This window comes from Magnolia sinica, chromosome 15 (genome assembly GCF_029962835.1).
Source record: "Magnolia sinica isolate HGM2019 chromosome 15, MsV1, whole genome shotgun sequence".
Taxonomy (NCBI): Eukaryota; Viridiplantae; Streptophyta; class Magnoliopsida; order Magnoliales; family Magnoliaceae; genus Magnolia; species Magnolia sinica.
In genome coordinates, this window is record NC_080587.1 from 26,854,833 (window position 1) to 26,875,403 (window position 20,571).

A 20,571-nucleotide genomic window follows, 5' to 3' on the forward strand; every position below is an offset into this window, starting at 1 on the left:
ATCTTAACAATCTCCGGTTTGACAAAATTAATGATGAAGACACCAACTGGTGTAACTGGTTAAAATACCTGGTTGGGATGATGTTCAGCAAGCAGTATTGGACCTAGGAATGGACAAGGCCCTGGCATCTGTTGGGTTCCCCACTGCTTTCTTCCAAGTATTGGACCTTGTAATGAACACTTCATCTTAAAGTTCTACTCTAGAGGAAAGGTGTCCAAGGAAATTGGGGCTACATTAATGTGCTCATTCCCAAAAAAGAGGTTGAGGAAGTCTTAAGGTAGTAGCCTCATTGGAAGCCGGTAGAAAATTTTGCCCAGGATCTTAGCAAGCATTCTTCGAAAGGGTGCTCAGTGAAGTGACTTTAAAGTGCCAAGAGGCTTTCGTATTCAAAAGACAAATCATTGTTGGGGCTCTAATTATGCATGACCCAAGGTACAAAGAGGATAAACCAGGGTTAATATGTAAGTTGGCACGAAGAAGCATAAGATAGGAACTAGATTTTCTGCAATACAAGCTTCAAAGAATAGGTTTTGGGATAAAGTGAGGATAGTGGATTTCAAATTGTATATTTACACACTACTCATTCTCAATTTCTCATTAATGGTACTCCTAAAAGCTTTTTTCTGGAGGTGTACAGGTGTTCGCAACGGAGATCTTCTATCCATTTTTATTTCTGGTGGTGGTAGAAGCTCTTAATTGAATTATTGCATTGCCACAATGTAATGGTTAAACAAGGCTTTAAGTTTAAGGTGAGAAATATAGTTTTCAAATCACCCATCTATAGCATGTTTCCAGTACGCTTCTCTTCTCTGACACTGCAGTTGATCAAGTGGCAAACTTCAAGGGGGTTAGCAGATGTTTCCAAGCAATCTCAGTCAGAAAATCGATTTGCTAAGAGGCAAGATTCTTGGGGTTTGTCTGATTCAAAAAGGGTTGAAAGTTATGGCTAAGGAATTCAGTTGCTTGGTTGGTTGCCTCCCATCATCTTATAGTGGGTTCAATGGGTTGTCATTGTGTGTGACCAAACTGGCAATGCTCAATTGGTTTTGGTGGTAGAAAGAATTGGAAGAAAATTAACAATCATCTTATCGTGGGTTGTCATTATGTGTGAGGAAACTAAGTGCTTATGGGATTCAGTGGTGGAAAGAATTGAAAGGAAACAATCTGTCTAGAGGAAACCTTCTCTGCTCACATAGGTGGCTCATTTCTTTTGCTACCTTCAACAGCACCCTTTAAGGGCCAAGGAGCTATTAAAAGCATTGTGCATCATTATCACATGAAGAAGGGGATTTCGGCACCTATATAGACTCGTCCCTTTACAGAGCCTCTAGAATATGGAAGGGGATCTCGACGCTCAAGGAGGTTAGAGACAAGGTAAGCTTCTCATTCGGGAATGGTGAGATAATCTTCTTCTTTTTCTTCTTTTTTTTTACTGGTGATTACCCTTCCCGGGTCGTGTTTCCAAGAATTGCACAGTTCTCCTTGGTAAAGGACATTAAAGTATCCGAGTGTTATTTTGTCGTGGGAAACAATATCGTTTGGTGTCCTCCTTGTCATCGAGACATGAATGATGAGGAAGTAAGAGAGTTTGTGAGGCTTCTAGACAAGCTTATTCTGTTTGCTCCGGATAGAAATGAGCAGGACAAGTTGCTTTGGCTCAAGGATAAGTCCGGTCGTTTCTTGGTTTGGTCATTCTATGGATGCTTGAGTTCCTCTCTTGTGGTTAAGTGATGTGATTATACATCCCATGTGGGGTAGTATGCGGCCCCTCTGAAAGGCATGTCATTCGGTTGCTTCGTGGGAAGGAAGAGAGTTCTCACTAACCTTCAAAGAAAGTCTACGGTTCTTCCAAACGTGTGTGTGGTGTGTATGAGGATTGCGGAGTAGCTTAATCATCTCTTTATTTGCTGCATGGCCACTGCAGAATAGTGGAACTGTGGAAGCATGGTGTGAGGATCAAGAAGCAAAAGACCACGGTATAGAGGATGACAATTTTAGCTATTTGGTGAGAGATTTAGGGTGAAAGAAATAATCGATGCCTCCATAATGCCTCTAGCAAGGAAGTGGATGTTCTACTAAGGGTAGATCCTTCGTTTTGGAATGGGCTTCTAATGTAAATTTTTTTAGAAGGATTGTACTTTTGATTTTCTGCTTTGTTTGTAATTTGCGGCGCCAGCTCGACACCTTTTGAATTAAAGCTCTTGTTACATTTCAAAAAAAAAATCATAATCACATGAAGAATTAATTGTTCGATGCTACTATAAGGATATGGATCTTGTGGGGATCATATCTCCAACAAAACAGGCCTACTTAATGAAGTCACAAACAATGTTTTAAATATTGATGATATCAGCCGATATATCTTGTATCCTACCTGTGCAATACGAAACACATAGGTAGTGCCGATATATCCCACATGTTCAATCTAGTGAGCATTTTCAATTTCTTATCCCTTTTTGTTGAAATTATGTTAAATCAATGTTAAATGGTTACAAATCAATTAGTTCTTCATGTTTTGCATGAAAAATCATGGAGTTGGAGCTTTGATTTCGATATCCAACGGTTCTTCATGTCCTCCATTTTTGTTCGTAATTTTCCTTCAACCAATTGTCAATTGAGACTAATTTCAAAGTATTTAGGAGTATTTGATTAAATGATCATCACGCACTCTAATTTCGAAATTTGAGTGTAGGTGGTCCAATTTGGGGGAAATTGGGGAAAATTCAAAATTTCCCAAATTTCTCCTAAATTGCTTGCAATATTGCACTCCAAACATGAAATCAAGCATGCATGAGGGCTAATCTACTGATTTGTTAAGTCCTTGTCAATTTTCAGAAATTAAAAATCATTTTTAATTAAAAAATTATTAAAATATTATTTTTTTTCAAAATTTCCCTTCAACCAACTGTCAATTGAGACTAATTTCAAAGTATTTAGGAGTGTTTCACGAAATGATGATCAAATACACTCTAAATGTTATGCATTCAATTTAAATATAGTTGCATTAGTTCAATCAGACAGCGCATAGCTTAGGACCCCGTACAAAGGAAACCTATTGTGTGCACATATTTTTTGAGATGTTATGATTTGAAAATGTGTATTAAGGTTTTTTTTTTTTTTTTTTTAACAATCCCTTAAGTTTCATTGAAAAATTCAACCATGTTCCCAATGTTTCCCCATGTTTCCCAAAAAGTGCGATGACTGATACATATATGTATCCCAACGATGCGATACGTTATGCAACACCAATATTTCGATCACTGGTCACAACGAAACACCTATCCAGATTCACTACCAGACCAAATGTCAGGCAAAAAAAGCACCCCTCTACATTTCCCCACTTGACAATGACTGGGTGGTCAAAAAAAGCACCCCTCTACATTTCCCCACTAAGATGTCCAAAAGATGAGACCAACCCCATCTCCACAAACTGGAAGACCTTATCATGCTCTACAGAGAACCTAATGTAACATTTAAAAGGAGGCATACTAGCTAATTATAGAGCTACCCAACAGAAGCATCCATAAAAAAGTAATAGAATTTCTAACTCAACAGAAAAAGCATACAAATATGTTATAACCAAATTGTAAAACTAAAAAAATAATGTTACAAATTCCATGCAATGTGAGATAGCCAATCTAAATAAAAAGCTAATGCTGTATGGTAAGCAATGTAGCTGTATGGTAAGCAATGTAGATGACTATGATCCAAACAAGATGAAATGAAGAAGAGGTCTGAACAGGCAAAGAAGGATCAAGAGATCTATTCTACATGAATTGAACCCTATACAGAGAATTCCTCTGACGTCTAATTTCATAAATGGAAGAATACATTTAAAGAAACTGTCCATTTGTTCTCCTTTAAGTTATAAGTGCAAAGAAGCATTACACAACTTCTAATCCCAACTGCTGATCCTTCCCAGCCTGCTAATTCTAATCCTGACGACCAATCATTTAAAATACTCAAGATGCCCCAAGCAACCAAAATCTCACCATTTATCCGTAATACCGTACTGAACTCATAATTTAATTTGTCAGATGACAAATCTTGCAAACTCAAAAAGGATAAAAGAGTGTACGAAGTTCAAACAGAAATCAATTCATTTTGGGAACTTCTTTTTTTTTACTCCAACGAGTCCACATCAGACCCATAAGCCCTGATATTGTCTGCATCAATATCCCTAGCATATCATCATCATCATAGCCTTATCCCAACTAATTGGGATCAGCTACCTGAATCTTGTTCTACCATTCCACTCTATCAAGGGCCATAACTTCAGTTAGACCATCAGCCATAATATGAATCCTTCCCACACCTAACATATGACTTTATTAGGGAGTGACTGAAAGTCACAGCCAAATGGTTGAGATTCTTGATCTAAGAAAAACAGAGTAGGCTGAGGTGTTCTTTTCTAAATGGGTTACAACAAGTGACATGCCTTCCTATGCAAACTATTGTCTGATGTAACGAAATTTTTCAAAGAAACCAGCCTTTTAACAATAGGCAGTATTCACGTTGTGTCTAAGGATTGAGCTCGGTTATATCTTAGAATCAACGTGTGTTTATCGCAGGAAGGCAACTTCTGGATAGTGCGTTGATAGTGCATGAGTGCATCGACCCCTGATATGAATGGGTTAGGTTGCAAGCTGGACATCGAGAAGGCATATGACAACATGAATTGGAATTTTTTAGATTAAATGATGGGTTGAATAGGATGCAGGTTGAAATGGAGGGGTTGGATGAGGGAGTGTATCCGATCAGCCATGTTCTCAGTTTTGATTAATGGCTCTCCCAAAGGTTTCTTCAGCTCATCAAGGTGTATTCATTAGGGGGATCCCCTTTCACTCCTTTTGTTCGTAGTGGTTGCAGACGCAGAGGCTCTTGGTAGGATGCTTGTCAAAGGCCAGGAAGCAGGTATTATTTGCAGGTTCAAGCCAAACAGAACAAGTGTTCCCATATCTTACTTGTTTTTGAAGCAAGTGAATCTATGTTGGACAGGTTGAGAATGGTTATTCTTTGTTTTGAAGTGGTCTCGGGACTAAAGGCAAATCTTGTTAAAAGTGACTTGCTGGGGGTGTGCATGGCTAGGAAGGACGTCGATGGGATAGCTTCGGTGTACGGTGTAGGCCAGGAGTCTTCCCTCAACGTACCTTGAGATTCCTTTTTGCATTGGAAAGCCGGCTAAGCATCTTTGGGATACAGTTGTTGAGAGGTTTGAGAGGAAACTTTCTAATTTGAAGTCTTGATATCTTTCTTTGGGTGGTCGTATCCCCCTCATTAAATTGGCTGTGTCAAATCTCCCATTGTACTTCATGTCCTTATTTAAATGCCCAAAGTCTGTTTTGGAGAGATTGGAAAAGTCGAGGTGCAATTTTTTTTATGGAGAGGAGTAGATGACATGAAAAGATTTCACCTAATGGGGTGGAAAGCTATGTGTAGGCCATATGAGGGAGGGGCTGGTATTAGGGATTCAGAAAAGATGAATTTAGCACTTTTGGAAAATGGCTGTGGCGCTTTGTGGTTGAAGATAATACTCTTTGGCGTAAAACGATAGCTGAAAAATATGGTTGTCAAGAAGGAGGATGGGAGGGTGAAAGCTTCCTCTAGGGCCTCTTGGATTTGGAAAGGGGTATCTATGGAAGCACATTCTCTTCTGTTATAGGCTTTGCTATTGGAAATGGGGAGACGGTTTGCTTTTAGGAAGATGTGTGGATCGGGGATGCCCCGCTCCAGTTGGTGTTCCCTAGATTAGCCCACCTCTCCCCTTGAAGAACGCAATGGTCTGTAGTTGTTACTCTATTATTGGAAATGTGGTGGTTTGAGCTCCTCCTTGCCATAGGAATATGATGGATGAAGAGGTGGAGTTTGTGAGGCTCCTTGAGACTCTCAAATTTTGTTTACTAGTGAGAAACAAGTCGTCTCGGAGTTGTTCCAAGCCTCATCCTGAGCCTCATTTTTTAAATTTTCCAATCGTTACGCCCGAAGAAAACTCATCTTCACCCAACATGTGTACCCTCACACATGTGTTCAATAAATCGTCACAAGGAGACAAGTTGAACCTTGATCTAGCGCTCATGTGCATTGTTACCGTGTGGACTACTTAAATATCCAGCCACGTGCCCCCTCTTACCACGTGGGATCCTCGAGCCTCATTCTCACAGTTTATATCCCCTTCAATCCAAAAGCTCTAGATTCCCCAGACAATGAGCTTCCAAACATTTCTTCGGCAAGTGAAAACCGGCAAGATGAGGCAAAAGACCATGACAACGACTGTGTTGAGGAAACTGACCGGTACGAACAAACATGCCGTGGAACCCCAAACAAGGGTAACAAATATTGCCGCCTACCAAGCTATCCCCTCAAATGATATCAATCTGTCTGAGGCCCAGATCAGATGGTCAAAGGACATTCTCAAAAAAGTGGGAGGAATGGTTTGCATGTCCTTTGGAGTAAAAGATGAGGACGTCTGCAACTTCATTCAATTCATCAAAGGGAAAGGAACTCAGAGGCTCTACAAAGAGTAACTATTGAAGGCTAAAAAATCCCCAAAAGGCTGGAGAGAACTTATGAGTTTGGAATGTTTGATTAATTATGATTCTTCAACCAAGTCGAAGGGCAACAAAAGGGTTAGAATGGGCAATGCAAGAAATCAAAGGCAGAGATTATAGCGCTTAATCAAACAAAACTCCAAGCAATTGACAAAGGAAAGTAAAAATATGTTTGGGGTATTTCAAATTTTGATTGGGTTGCCTTGAATGCTTTTAGAACTGGGGTTGTGGCATGGAATACAGATATCTGGAATCGGGCGGACAACTATTCCGCTTCTTATTCTGTTTCAGTTGTTCTTCATTGTTGTTTTTCCGATTTCACCTGGGTTTTTTTTCTATGGTTTATGGACCATCCTCTCCCTCCCTGGGTGATCATATGTGGGCAGAACTCTCTTCCGTTAGACAGAAATGGGATCTCCCATGGTGCATTGGAGGGGACTTCAATGTCGTGCGCTTCTCTTATGAAAAATCTAAATGGGGTCGAGTAACCAGCAGCATGCAGAAATTTTCTGATTGGGATGCTTCTCGTTATCTTATCGACCTCCCTTTGGAGGGTGCCAAGTACGCTTCGTCCAATAATCAGACAGAAGTTACTTTGTCTTGCTTGGACAGATTCCTAGTTTCTCATAATTGGATTGAAAACTTCCCCTTGGTTTCTCAGAGGGGTTTGCCAAGACTTATATCTGACCACAGAGATTGTTTTGGAAGTAAAGGCTGATAACCAGGGTCCTCATCCCTTCAAATTTGAGATAGCTTGGCTGGAAATAGAGGGCTTTAAGGAGCTCATATCAGAATGGTGGAAGGCTTCGATGGGTTTAGATTAAGCTGCAACCTAAAACTGCTGAAAGAAAAAATTAAGCTTTGGAAGAAAGAGGCGTTAGGGCTAGAGAGGCTAAGTTTGAGTCCATTTCAGCAAATATTCATGATCATGATTTGAAAGAAGTCGGCTACTTATCGGAAGAGGAAAGACTTCAGCGAGCATACTTAAATGCAAAGTACAAATCCTTTCAACAGAGGAGGAAATTCGATGGCATCAAAGGTCAAGAGCTTTATGGTTGAAGGAGGGGGATAAGAATACGCAATTCTTTCATAATATGGCGAGTACTCGAACAAGGGCTAACAGGATATCCAGTTTGGTGGTGGATGGTGTTAGAACCACGAATAAGGACATACTTTGTGATTCCATTGTCCATTTCTATAGCAGCTTGCTCTCCTGCAATGACTGGAGAAGACCAAGCCTGGATAATCTTTACTTTCCCCATATTTTTGTATAGGACAATGATTCTCTTGAAAAGCCTTTTTCAAAGGAAGAAGTTAAATTCGCCCTCGATTCTATGTGTGGTGATCAGTGTTCGAAATATCGGTATCGCACAATGTATCGCACCCTTGGGATACAGATACTTATCGGTTATCGCATGGGATATATTGTTTGTATCGCATAATTTATCGCACTTTTGGGAAACATGGGGAAACATTAAGATAATTGTTGATTTTTTCAATGAAACTTCAGGGATTATTTTAAAAGACCCTAATACACACTTTTAAATCATAAAATCTGAAAAAAGAAATGGTCATAATAGGTTTCCTTTGTATATTGTACTAAGATATGCGCTATGCGATTGAACTATGACAACTATATTCAGTATCCACCCCATCCATCCGTTTTTTCATATCATTTTAGGACATTATTCAAAAAAAAAATGAAGCAGATCCAATAATCAAGTGGACCGTACCATAGGAAACAATGATGATTGACCATTAGTGGGCCACAAAAGGTTAGATCAAGCTGATAATTGTTTTTTCTCTTCATTCAAACTTACGTGAAGTTATAAATAAATTAAGTGCCTAATAAAATATAGGGAAAATCAAGGTGCACCCTAAAGAGTTTTTAACGGTACTGTGTTCAACCACCATTGTTTCCTTGAGTATAGTCCACTTGAGACGAAAAATAAGATAGATCTAACGATCAAGTGGACCACACTGAAAAAAGTAATGGGGGGATTAAACGTCTGCCATTGAAACCCTTTAGGGGTTCACGGAATTTTTGGATCAATATAAAATTTGTTTTTCCTCTTAATTCATGTCTTTGTGACTTCATGAACAGATTGGATGGAAAATAAACGTTATGGTGACTCTTGCATTTAATCCCACTGACATTTAATGCTTAGTGCATTTTAATGCAACCAAGCTTATTATTTGGTGTGGTCCACTTGAGCGTTGGATATGCCTCATTTTCGTACTCATACCTTAAAATAATATGAGAAAAGGGATTAACGGTTTGGATGTACAGATACATTACGGTGGGCCCGACCACAGACCTGCCCGTTCGGAGCTAGGGACGGGCGGGGGTAGTACGCAATCCGCGTCCTCGTGTGGTACACCAGCCAATCCGCTTCCTTTTGAATTAGATTTAATATTATATGGCCCCACAATAATATATTTATTATATCCACACCGTTCAACCATTTGGAGAGATTATTTTAGATCATGAGCCAAAAAATAATTAATATCCAAAGCTCAAGTGGACCACACCACAAATAGCAGTGGGACAGTGATTCTCACTGTTAAAACATTCATACGGCCCACCATGACTTTTATTTTCCATCCAATCTGTTCACGAGGTCACACAGAGCTGGATGAAGAGGAAAAATAAATATCATATTTATCCAAAACTTCTCTGACCTCAAAAGGGTTTCAATGGTAGACGTTCAATATCCCACTACTGTCTATTGTTTGGGGTGTGGTCCACTTGTTCTCTGGATCTGTCTTATTTTTCGGCTCAAGCCTTATAACGAGCTCGCCAAATGGAAGAACGGTTTGGATATAACGCATGCCTTATGATGGGACCTACAGCACTTGATGACGTCAACACTCGGTGGTGTACGGTACACCACCCGACCCAAATACACTAAAAGAGGGCTCGAACGCCCTTGTTTTTCGACGCAGCGAGGGTTCCGGCCTTCCGGAACCCTAAAATCTCGCCCAAATCCAGGAATTTTCATATCTCACGATGATTTCTCAACATTTCGGAGAGGATTTCTCCAGATTTCGCTTGGATTTCTTCGGACGTCGATAGATTTCTCTCCTGTGACCCGGAAAAGTCGACCACGGCCTGATTCCTCGCCGGAATCTCCAAGAAAGGGGGAAGTTGAAGAAAATTTGCAGAAAATCCTACTTACCTGTCGAGTGGCCCACCTCCAGCCAGGTACGCTCCGATTTCTTTTTCTTTTTTTTCTAATTCAATTTTTTTTATTCTCCACAAGCCGGATCCGATTTTCTGTCCGTGCATTTGTCTCCGACGATAATGGAGAGGAAATCTGGCCATATTGTCGATATATCGTGCGATATCGACGATATATCGGCCGATATTCGGATAATGAATTTTTTGGTATCTTCCGGTGGTTATTGGGGGTGTATCGTCTCGCAGTGGTGCGATACCGATAATATCGGCCGATATATCGGCCGATAGTATCGATATTTCGAACACTGGTGGTGATAAGGCTCCTAGTCCCGATGGCTTTCCGACGATATTTTTTCAGAAATTTTGGTCAATGGTTAGAAAGAGATATTATGGATTTTATATTTGAATTTTATGACAAAGGCCACCTCTCTAAGGATCTTGGAGCCACCTTCATTGCCCTTATCCCCAAAATTGAAGGAACATAATCGTTAAAAGACTTCAGGCCTATAAGTCTAATAATAGGAAGCCACTACAAAATCCTTGCCAAAGTTGTCACCATAAGAATTATAGTCTTATCCTTGGTGATAATGAAAAATCAAGGTGCTTTCATAGCAAGTAGATAGATCCTTGACACTGCCTTGATAGCCCACGAATGATCGACTCCAAACATAGAGAAGGGAAGAGTGAATTAATATGCAAGTTGGATATCAAAAAGGCCTACGATCATGTCGACTGGAACTTCTTAGACCATATGCTAGAAAGACTCGACTTTCGTCTCAAGTGGAGGGGTTGGATTTAGTTCGGTATTCAATCCTCGTTTTCTCAATTTTGATTAATGGTTTGCCTATTGGTTTCTTCAAGGCTTCATGCGGTTTAAGACAAGGTGACCCTTTATCTTCATGTCTTTTTGTTCTTATCAGAGAGGCTTTCAGTACGATGCTTCAGAAAGCAGAGGAAATTGGTTTAATCCGAGGTTTTAAGGTTGAAAAGGCAGGGGTGCAAGTGAGCCATCTTCAGTATGCAGACGACACAATCCTCAATTGTGATGCAAATCTCAATTTAGTTGATAATTTCCAGAAAATCGCGGTTTTCTTAGAGTGGTTTCGGGTTTAAATGCTAATGCCTCCAAAAGCAAATTGTTGGGGATTCCCCTACCTCGTGATGCCCACATCCAAATGGCAAATATTTTCAGGTGCAAAACGGGATCCTTCCCATCATTTCTCGGTTTGCCTCTTTACATTGGAAAGCCAACGAAGCATCTATGGGACAAGGTTATCAAGAGATCGAAAGAAAGTAATCAAGATGGAAGCATCGTTATCTTTCCTTCGGAGAGCAACTGACTCTTATCAAAATGGCTTTCCCCAACATGCCGATATATTTTCTCTTTTCAAATACCCAAAGTTGTTTTTGGATAGATCTAACAAGCTGAGAAAGGACTTTTTTGGGAAGGGGGTCGATGATCAAACAAAGTTCAATTTGCTAGAATGGGATGAGATGTGCAAGCCAATCTCTGAGGGAGGTGCTGGATTGAAAAAACTAGGTCACATGAACATTGCCCTTCTTGGAAAATGGCACTAGAGATTCGATACTGAAGTCATTATACTTTGGAGGGAACTTCTCGATTCCAAATATGGTATTCAAACGGGGGATGGAACACTAAACCTTCTTTTCTCTATCGCACATCCCATGTATGAAAAGCTATTATTAATTTATTATGTCCACTGAGGCATCTTTTCCATGCAGGAGTCTCCTCTTCGCTTGGCAGGGGAGATCGTATTGATTTTTGGATCGATACCTGGTGTGGGGATTGGCCTTTACAGGACATCTTTCCAGCTTTGGCAAACCTTGCTACTGACAAATTTATAACAATGGATCGTTGCTTCTTGTGTACTGGCGAAGCCAGCTCCTCCTTGTCGATGAAATTTATCAGACGATGAATTTGAGGAACTCCTTAGTATGCTCAATTTTCTGAAGCTTCGCTTGCCTTCGCCCCTAGAAGATGACTCATTGGTTTGGAAAGCTCACAGCTCCGGTGTCTTCTCAGTGCATTCGTTCTACATATTCGTCTCCAATCCATCTTTGCCCCCATTCATTTCCTTTCCACCAATGGTCTTATGGAGCCCCTCCGAGGATTGTGGCTTTTGTGTGGCTAGTAGGAAGGAAAAGGATCCTAATTATTGATAATCTTCAAAGGAGATCTCTTATTCTCCCAAACATTTATTTGATGTGCATGAGGGATGCGGAATCGATCAATCACCTGTTAATTCATTGTCCTTTCACTCAGAAGGTTTGGGAACACTTCTTTACCATCTTCCATAGCTCATGGGTGATGACGAAGTTGGCCGATCAACTATTGTGGGCTTGGCACGGAGGCATAATGGGTAAACCCAATAAAGCAATATGGAGGCTTGTTGCTATGGGGGATCTTTTGGTATGTTTGGTGGGCCTGAAACAGCTGGTGTTTTCAAAATAGGGACTTCTCAGTTATGGAAATCGTTCATATGGTCAAACTAGCTGTTTCGAAATGGGCTTTATATGTTCGATCAGCTCTCCATGCTGATTTTTCCTCTTGGATCTTTTCTTAGCTCTTGTATTTTTCCCGCCTTGGCGGCTCTTGAATAAAATTCTAGTTATCTTTCAAAAAAAAAAAAGGAGGGGTATAAAAATGCTTTGTACTAAGGGTAAATCAGGTCTGTTTTCAGTCCGGTCTCTTTATGGGTTATTAAGGCATTCAGATGAGGTTGGGCCGAGAGTGGCAATGGCGAAGGTGTGGTGCTATGGAGCTCTCCCGAAGATAGAGGCGTTTTGGTGGTTAGTTGGAAGAGAAAGAGTTCTAACCATTGATAATCCCTAGAAAAAGGTCAATGGTGTTACCCAATGTATGTGTGATGTTTATGGCAAAGATCACCTTTTCATCCATTGCTTTTTCGCTAGACAAGTATGGAATAGGTTTTTTAGAGTTTTTGATATCTCATGGGTTTTGCCTAAATCAGTGGGGGTCATGTTTTTTATTTGGCATGGAGTGAGGCCAGGAAGGGAGCTCTAGTATTATGAAGAATTGACTCTTCTAGCTTCCCTATGGGCTATTTGCAGAGAAAGAAATGGGAGATGTTTCCAAAATGAAGCTTCTAAGGTGGAGGTCTTTTCAAGGCTCATCTTTTTGTGCTAGAATGGGCCTCTTGAATTAAATATGTGGATGATCTTTCTTTCTTTCTTTCTTTTTTCTCCGCTTGTAATCTTTGCGCTATCTCGGCACTTTTTTAATAAAATCTTGTGTTATTCTTCAACAACCAAAAAAAAAAAAAAAAAAAGTTGTGTCGAAGGATGTGCAAACCATGGACAGTTCTCAATGAGGTTCAAACTGGCAACACGTTAAAGAATACATACTGCAAGCTTTAAGCTGTAAAGATTTCCTTAAACAAGTTATTGTTTGGGGGGGGGGGGGGCACCTTCTCTTTTGCAACAAGAAAACCTTGAGTGTTTTTTTTTTTTTGGAGAGATAACAAAGAATATTTATTGAAGACCACCAAAGCAGGAAAAATTTTGAAGCGAAGCATCTAAGTATGGACCAACTGGCACTGCATTAGGAAACTTGGAAAAAAAATTTGAAGAGCAGCATCTAAGTATGGACCAACTGGCACTGGATTAGGAAACCTAGAGTACTGGGAGACTATTAAGGCAGTGAAGGAGCAACACGCAACATGGAAGCAACAAAACAGATGAGATACAGGTTAGTCACTGCATGCAGCCAGAAATAGATCCAAAGCTTCAATAACCAAAAATCAGACGAACCTTTTCAACGGCCTTCACATTTTTGCGCCATTTTCGCCCCTTAGACCCACTTCTCTCTTCCTGATGAAGTGCATCGGCTGCTTTCTTCAATTCTTTTGCTTTCTTCCCCAGTTCAGTTGCCTCCTGCATGATTTCATTTTCAGTGCCAATTCTTTGTGAGTAATAACCATGGATTAGCTATTAAATAACCAAAAAAGCATGCACAAAACAAGCAACTTTCTGCAACTATAGACGAATGAAGCACCTTGATATACTGTGAGCGTGTAATGACAGCCTTGGGACGCCGAATAAATGAAAATATAAGCCCCAAAGGCAGGCAGGCAATTCCAACACCTCCGAATATCTAATGGAAAAATCACAAAGACAGTTTACGAGCCTTGCATTTACATTGAAGGTATAATACAAAGTGATAAAGAAGCTTGAAGTTGCATAGAGAAAACATACAGAGAAAAGCACGGAGCCAACAATTGTGGCAAGAGCAACCACATATTCTGGAAAGCTAGTGCGCATAGTCCAAGTTGTTTCTGATGAAGCACTTGCTGAGTATGCAGAGCACTAAAAAATAAAAGCACAAGAAATGTTCAACACAAGAAAGAGATTAGGAACGTGCACAGCAACAGTATCCATACTAATTTGGAAAGATCTAACAGAGAAAATCTCATAAAGAACTAGTAGAAAGGAAATGATAAAATTACAAGCATGCTAAATTGCTAATATAGAAAAGTATAAATGAAGTGAAAGAACGCAGTAATGGAAAGAAACCAATATAAATGGAAGCACTTCATCAACAATTTAGCCATATGAACTACAGATTTATTTTAAATGTTTGCATGATTATAAATGGAAGCACTTTATCAACAATTTAGCCATATGAACTACAGATCTATTTTAAATGTTTGCATGATTATAAACAATCTTTTGAAAAAATCAGACAACTCAGTGGAACTAGAAAACGGGATAAACATGAATGGACAGGGACAGACCTGATGAAGATTATTACCAACACATGGTTGAGTGCTTGTGAAATCTGTCCAAGTACTTGGGAAGTTTGTAGTGGCTGAAGAAAGATGCCTAACTGTGAAGTCCACCTTTCCAACTAGCGCTGGTACCATCAAACAAAACACACAAATGAGTGAAGCACATCATCATCATCATTTAAGCCTCATGCCAACTTAGTGGGATCGACTAAAATGACTGAAGCACATGAGTGCATAATAATCACATAGGGGAGTTGATATGTGCTCCATGTAAAAGTTCCTGACGAGATTAACCTATTTTCCCCATTTTCCAAGACACATAGGGATGAATTAGGAGGAGCAAATGTTACAAAGGCATTAAAATTAATAAGAAAAATGATAAAGATACAAAGAAAAATGCAAAATGAAAAAAGAAGCATTTAGTCCCCCCTTACCAACATCTAAAGGGAAGATAGGAGAGAAGTTTGATGTCAGGGTGATAATAATCATCATCATCCAAGCCTTTTCCAAACTAATCGGAATCGGCTACATGAATCTTGTCCCAATACTCCACTCTATCAAGGGCCATAACTTCAATTAGACCATAGGTCATGAAGTCTTTTCTTAGTACCTCCACCCATGTCCTTTGGGAATTGGGCCTTCCCCTTGCCCTTTTAGAGCCTTCAACTTGCACCAACTCTCTCCTAATTGGAGCAACAATTGCACATGATTAAACCATCTAAGCCTACTTTCCCTCATCTTACTAGCTATTGGTGCTACACCTAGGTTCCGTGAATGCATTCATTTCTAATTCTATCTTTCCTCGTCTTGCCACTCATTCATCTCAAATGACTTGCCACGTTAATATCAAGGTGTGCCAAGCAAATGAGGCTATCCAACCAATTGGCAATCTGACTAACCACATTAACAAGTTAGTGCTAGCAACGAGTTAGTTCCACAAGAGAAACCACTTCCTTTTAGGGCCTGTTTGGAGCTTGGAAGCTATTTGGGTGGAAAACACTTTCCATGAAAAGACATTTTCCCTTATTGGGAGTTCACTTTTTTGGTGGAAAACATTTTCCAAGAATGTGTTTTCATAGAAAAGTCCTAAAAAAATTCCCCCAACCACCCCCTTTCTCTTCAAATGCTTTCTTGGAAAATAACTTTTTTTTAAAATGCCACTTTATCTCCTTATATTTTCCAAGCTCCCAAACAAGCCCTTAAGAAAAAAAAAAATGGAGATTAGCTAATGATAGCGTGTACTTCAAAATGGTTAAGGATCCATATTGATCCATGCACGGAACAACTATGTTAAAGTGTAGAAGCTACATTTAAATGCCCCAGCCTAGCACTCTCCATCTTGTTGTAAAGGAATTCCCCTAAAGTATGCAGAGGACAGATAAGCACATAGCTTCCCAAAAGCAAGCATTTTGAAAAAAAGATAGTTGAATCCCTTGAGGCCCTGACCTTCGTCTATTTTACAGCCCTTACCATCAACATTTGCCATTAGCTTGACAGACAAGTGCATACCTCCCTGGGAAAAGCATTTAAAAAATAAGGTGGCCGATTCCCTAAAGGCCCTAGCCTTCATCTATTTACAGCCATTGCCATCAGCCTTTGCCAAATTGCCATCAGCCCAACATCCTCAGTCTTACTCATCCATCCCAACCCATGTCTATGACAGCAACAAAGAAGTATATCTTTTATACTTTTTTTTTTAAAAGGATAACGGAGAAATATATTGAAAAAAGGGTGAAAGATACAAAGGAAGGGAGGACTCTGCTGAGGTAGCAGAGAGCCTAACCTCCTAGGAACAGCCTGATTACATTACCCGCCCATTCAAGAAATAATTTTTTTGCCCTGAACTAAACGTCTTTAACCGAAGACGACTTGTCATTGAAACATCTATTGTTTCTCTCCTCCCAAACAGACCACCAAATTGCGATGATTGCCATCCTTCCAAACAGACCACAAAGAAGTATATCTTTTATACTTTGAAAAATAAATCCTATAAATATGGGAAAACAAACTTACCATACAGGATGCCGAGCACAAGCCCGCAAACAATGGCACTCGTAATGACCCACATCAATGCACTCTTTATGCGTTTTCCTATGCTCCTGCCACCACCATCAACATTATAACAGGAGAGAAAAACTCAATACTCTGGCAGAGTATGATAGATGATATACTTACAATTTGCATGCGTGGCATACAAGTGATCAAAATTAAAGTGTCAAAACCAGGCTCACTAGTTTAGTTCTATAATGAATGAAATTCTATGATTATTTCATCATCTGATGATCCGATTGGTGGGCATTCATCGGATGGTTAAAAATGGGAAAAAATAAAATCCAATGGTCTCATTTCAATAAACAAGTGTTCTGGAATCAGAGTTTTTGACTCAACCGGATTCTTGGTATATAACTCAGCCATAGAGAGCTCCACAAGTTAATACATTCCATGTGCACCATTTCTAAGTGCCTGTGTATCAAGCTTCATATTCACTATGCAGCTGTAGTATCGACATGCCTTGGCTTAGGGTTTTGAATTAAAAAATGCTTGATCATGTCAGAGCATGACTATTGCTGATGTGGATGGACAGCATGCGGATAAGATCCACCCCAACCATCAGGTGCGCCACCCTGTGTTTTGACTGGGTCCCAAAAGTCAGGTCAATTCAAAAGTAAGGTTAGGCTACACCACAGGAACAGTGGAGATATGAAGTTCTACCATTAAAATCATCCAAATTGCGTGTAGGGTCAATGCCCAACGGTGTTGTGTATATGCCATCCAATCCACTCATCTAATACACCACACCATAATGAATGGATTCCCCGAAATCAGGACATTCAAATACTCATGCAGGCCACACCATGTGAATTTAAAGTTTTTAGGCAAGACTTCACACCATTCCCGATGGTGTGGCCCACCAATCGCTTGGACTGGACTGATTTTAAGGATCCATGGTGAAAACGTAACACATGATCGATGGGTGGATCTGATGCATATTCTCCCCTACATAGTAGACCCCAAGATGGAAAAAGGGAGTATACGTACTTGTCTTGATCGCCCTCGTAGTAGAACATGGCGAAGGGGATGATGAAGAAAACGAGAACAGCGTCGGCGATGTAGACGGCAAGCCAGAGATCTTTCATGGGGAGAGTAAGATTGCAGGCTCCATTGTAGATGGCGCGGCTGCAGGCCTGGCGATTGGCAACGTCCGCCGGGAGCATCAAGATGGAGAGGATGGAGATGGAAAGGCCGATGATGACGACAAACTTGGGGAAGTAGGCCTGATTGACATCGTCGGGATGCTGGTAGTTCACCAGCAGGTATATGCTCACCACGAATACGATCACGGTCACCACGACCGCAACGATCACCAGCGCAAGATTGAAATCCCCCATCCCTTTTTTTTCACTTCAACGAAGGAGAGGAAAAAAAAAACCCTAGGTTTCTTGATCGAGATCTCTCAAAAGAGGAAGAATCGAAGGACATTCATCTCCTCTCTCGTAGATCAGGCATTTCTATCGATCCTCCGATCTTTTGAGAAAAGAGGGAAGAAATGGAAGAGAGCTTTGTTAATTTAATAGAGTTTTTCGCAGAAAATCCCCTGTAATTTTTTTGTACAACAGAAACCCCCTAAGTTATCTCATTTGTATATAACACCCTACCTTTTGCATATTTGTCCAAACTCCTAACTGTGATTGAATTAAGAGTGGCAATGGGTCTATAGCTTCTGGCTAGCCCTAGAGCCCTGGACCCTGGCCTTGGCCAACCCAAGCCTAACAAACTAAAGAGCTCCTAACCTTGGTCCTCGCCCTAAAAGCTCGAGTTAGACTAAAGGTTAAGATGCGACCAAATGATATAAGAGTCGAACTAAGGTTAGCCTTATAAGTTTAAAATAAGTTAGATATGATATGTGTACAATTGCTTTATTATTGATAAAGGTGTGTTTATGAGTCATTAAGCTCTTTGAAATTATCAAGTATTTTATGTGGCACACTTATGTTGAATAAGATGATTAATTGACCAAGTGTATGCCCCACTCAATTATATGTTTTATGCTTAAACTAACATAAGTGCATCGATGCATACTTTGTCATCTAAATGAGGTCCACAAATTGAAAATTTTATAAGTGCTTACATATCCTCTATCATACTTTACCTTCCATGTTATTAGGCACACATGCCAACATATAAACTCTATAGTATATATAAATAATACTTAATGTACAATATAGTATACGCGAGCTTGTTTGGAACATGGGTGTATGTGACGCCTCGAATATTAGCACCTGACCTGAGTACGGAAACTCCGATCCCGAGTTCTCGGGTGTGAACCTAGTAAAGATGCACGTGGGTGGGTTCCCACGTGCTTGCACTGTCCGGTTAACACTCACCATTTATAATAGTTTTAAATCATCGGCATCAAAAGTTAAATATAAATAATTAAGCTCAGAAATAAATGGCTAATATTTAAATTGTACAAATCTAAGAGTGATGTCTGCCCAAATGAGGATTATACAAGTCACAATATAGATACTCAAAATGATTAAAGTGTAAAATTTAAAGTATTGTCTCAACCTTCCAAAATCTAACGGCAGTGGTATAAGCTAATCTAAGCCTATCGGTCTGAGATCTCAATAGTACCTGCATTGATATTATCATTTGGTTTGTGTTTTAAAACCTCGTCCTAGGTGGGAGTGAATAGCTAACTCAGTGGTTCTATTAGTATTAAGTTACACATGTTATCGATTTAATCAGCTCAGGTAATGATAAAGAACATAAAACAAATAATTCTTAAGTTAGTTATTTAATGAATAATGCGATATTATACGCAATGGTTGGCCCACAGTACAACACAACAATAGTTTTCATGATGATATGCGCAATGGTTGGGCCGAAGTATAACCCACCACTATTGTTATGATGTTATGCATGATTAGCCAAGTTGTTATTACTCTCGGTTCAAACAGCATGTTGGTGAAGCTAAGATATCAACGTTATATCATGAGTCTTTATCTAGATTATGTAACTTGTTACGGCACATGACAGTTTTTCACCAACGTCTCTTAATTCAAATTTAGGTATCACCCATTATATCTCATAAATCAATAGTTCCAAAGGTATGACATAATACCCAAAGGTGTAAGAATCAATCCAAGATAGGTCGTCACCTAAACATCGAGTATGATATAGCTCGGTTCATAGGTGTGAGCTTGTCATATAAAACTAAATCATCATAAAGGAAATCGCTCATCGCCAAATTCCATTGGGTCGTTCGAACGGTTCTCTGGTACGGAACCATCGGCCGGATATTTGATAGAGGTCGTTCGAACAACAATCTATCACCTCCATTAATACTCACTGGTCACTACGGGGAGGCTCATCACGCATTGTTTTACAAATATGTCGGACTTGTTACCCAATGTTTTGCCTATGTGGCAGGCACGCCATCTCAGCGTAGGCTGACAGTTCGGACACGATGTCCCATACCACCATGCCTGTCTCATGAGTCTTTGTGTAATCATATCACACTAACGGTTATGAATAAATTCATCAATCCATTAGGAACGGAATATCTTATATTAAACATATATGATCAATTAGTTATTAGACCAATTTGATTGACCTAGGAGAAACCCGGTGCAACCGGCATTGGGTGTAAACATTCTATGTAGTTCGGATATTGTCCGTCATTCGTATTCAACCCAGGTCGATTGAATAAACCTAGGGTTGTCAGCTTAACTCAGGTCACCCTTTAGTTCGGGCGATTTACCGATTGACCCATCATTGTAAACAATCCTAAACATCGCTAAGGACTAATAATTCATCAAGAAATCATAACAATATTTCATATGAAGCATAAATTCAATGACGTTACCACTTGGGCATTTCATCAAACATGTGAGATCAATAGAAATAATACACTCACCTGAGCATTCATCAAACATGTGAGCAGCTATAAAACTACACATTCACATAAGCATTCAATCAAATATGTGAGCATCAATAGAACAACACATTCAATTAATTAGGCATTTTATCAAAAATGTGAGCATGAATAAACAAGCAATAATACATGTTG

The 20,571-nt window shown here is 39.8% G+C and overlaps 1 protein-coding gene across 2 annotated transcripts in view; it reads right to left on the reverse strand.

Annotated features, from left to right (window-relative positions):
- LOC131228221 (LIMR family protein At5g01460) overlaps positions 1-18,040 on the reverse strand; it is a 50,227-nt gene extending 32,187 nt beyond the window's left edge. For both annotated transcript variants that reach the window (XM_058224113.1, XM_058224112.1), the window contains exons 1-6: positions 17,538-18,040; positions 16,512-16,597; positions 14,505-14,623; positions 13,966-14,076; positions 13,766-13,864; positions 13,522-13,644 (exon numbers count right to left, since the gene is read on the reverse strand). In XM_058224113.1, the coding sequence (XP_058080096.1) occupies positions 13,522-13,644; positions 13,766-13,864; positions 13,966-14,076; positions 14,505-14,623; positions 16,512-16,597; positions 17,538-17,887 (888 nt within the window). In that variant the 5' untranslated portion in view covers positions 17,888-18,040. The remainder of the gene's footprint in view (positions 1-13,521; positions 13,645-13,765; positions 13,865-13,965; positions 14,077-14,504; positions 14,624-16,511; positions 16,598-17,537) is intronic.
- Between the last annotated feature and the right edge of the window lie 2,531 nt (positions 18,041-20,571).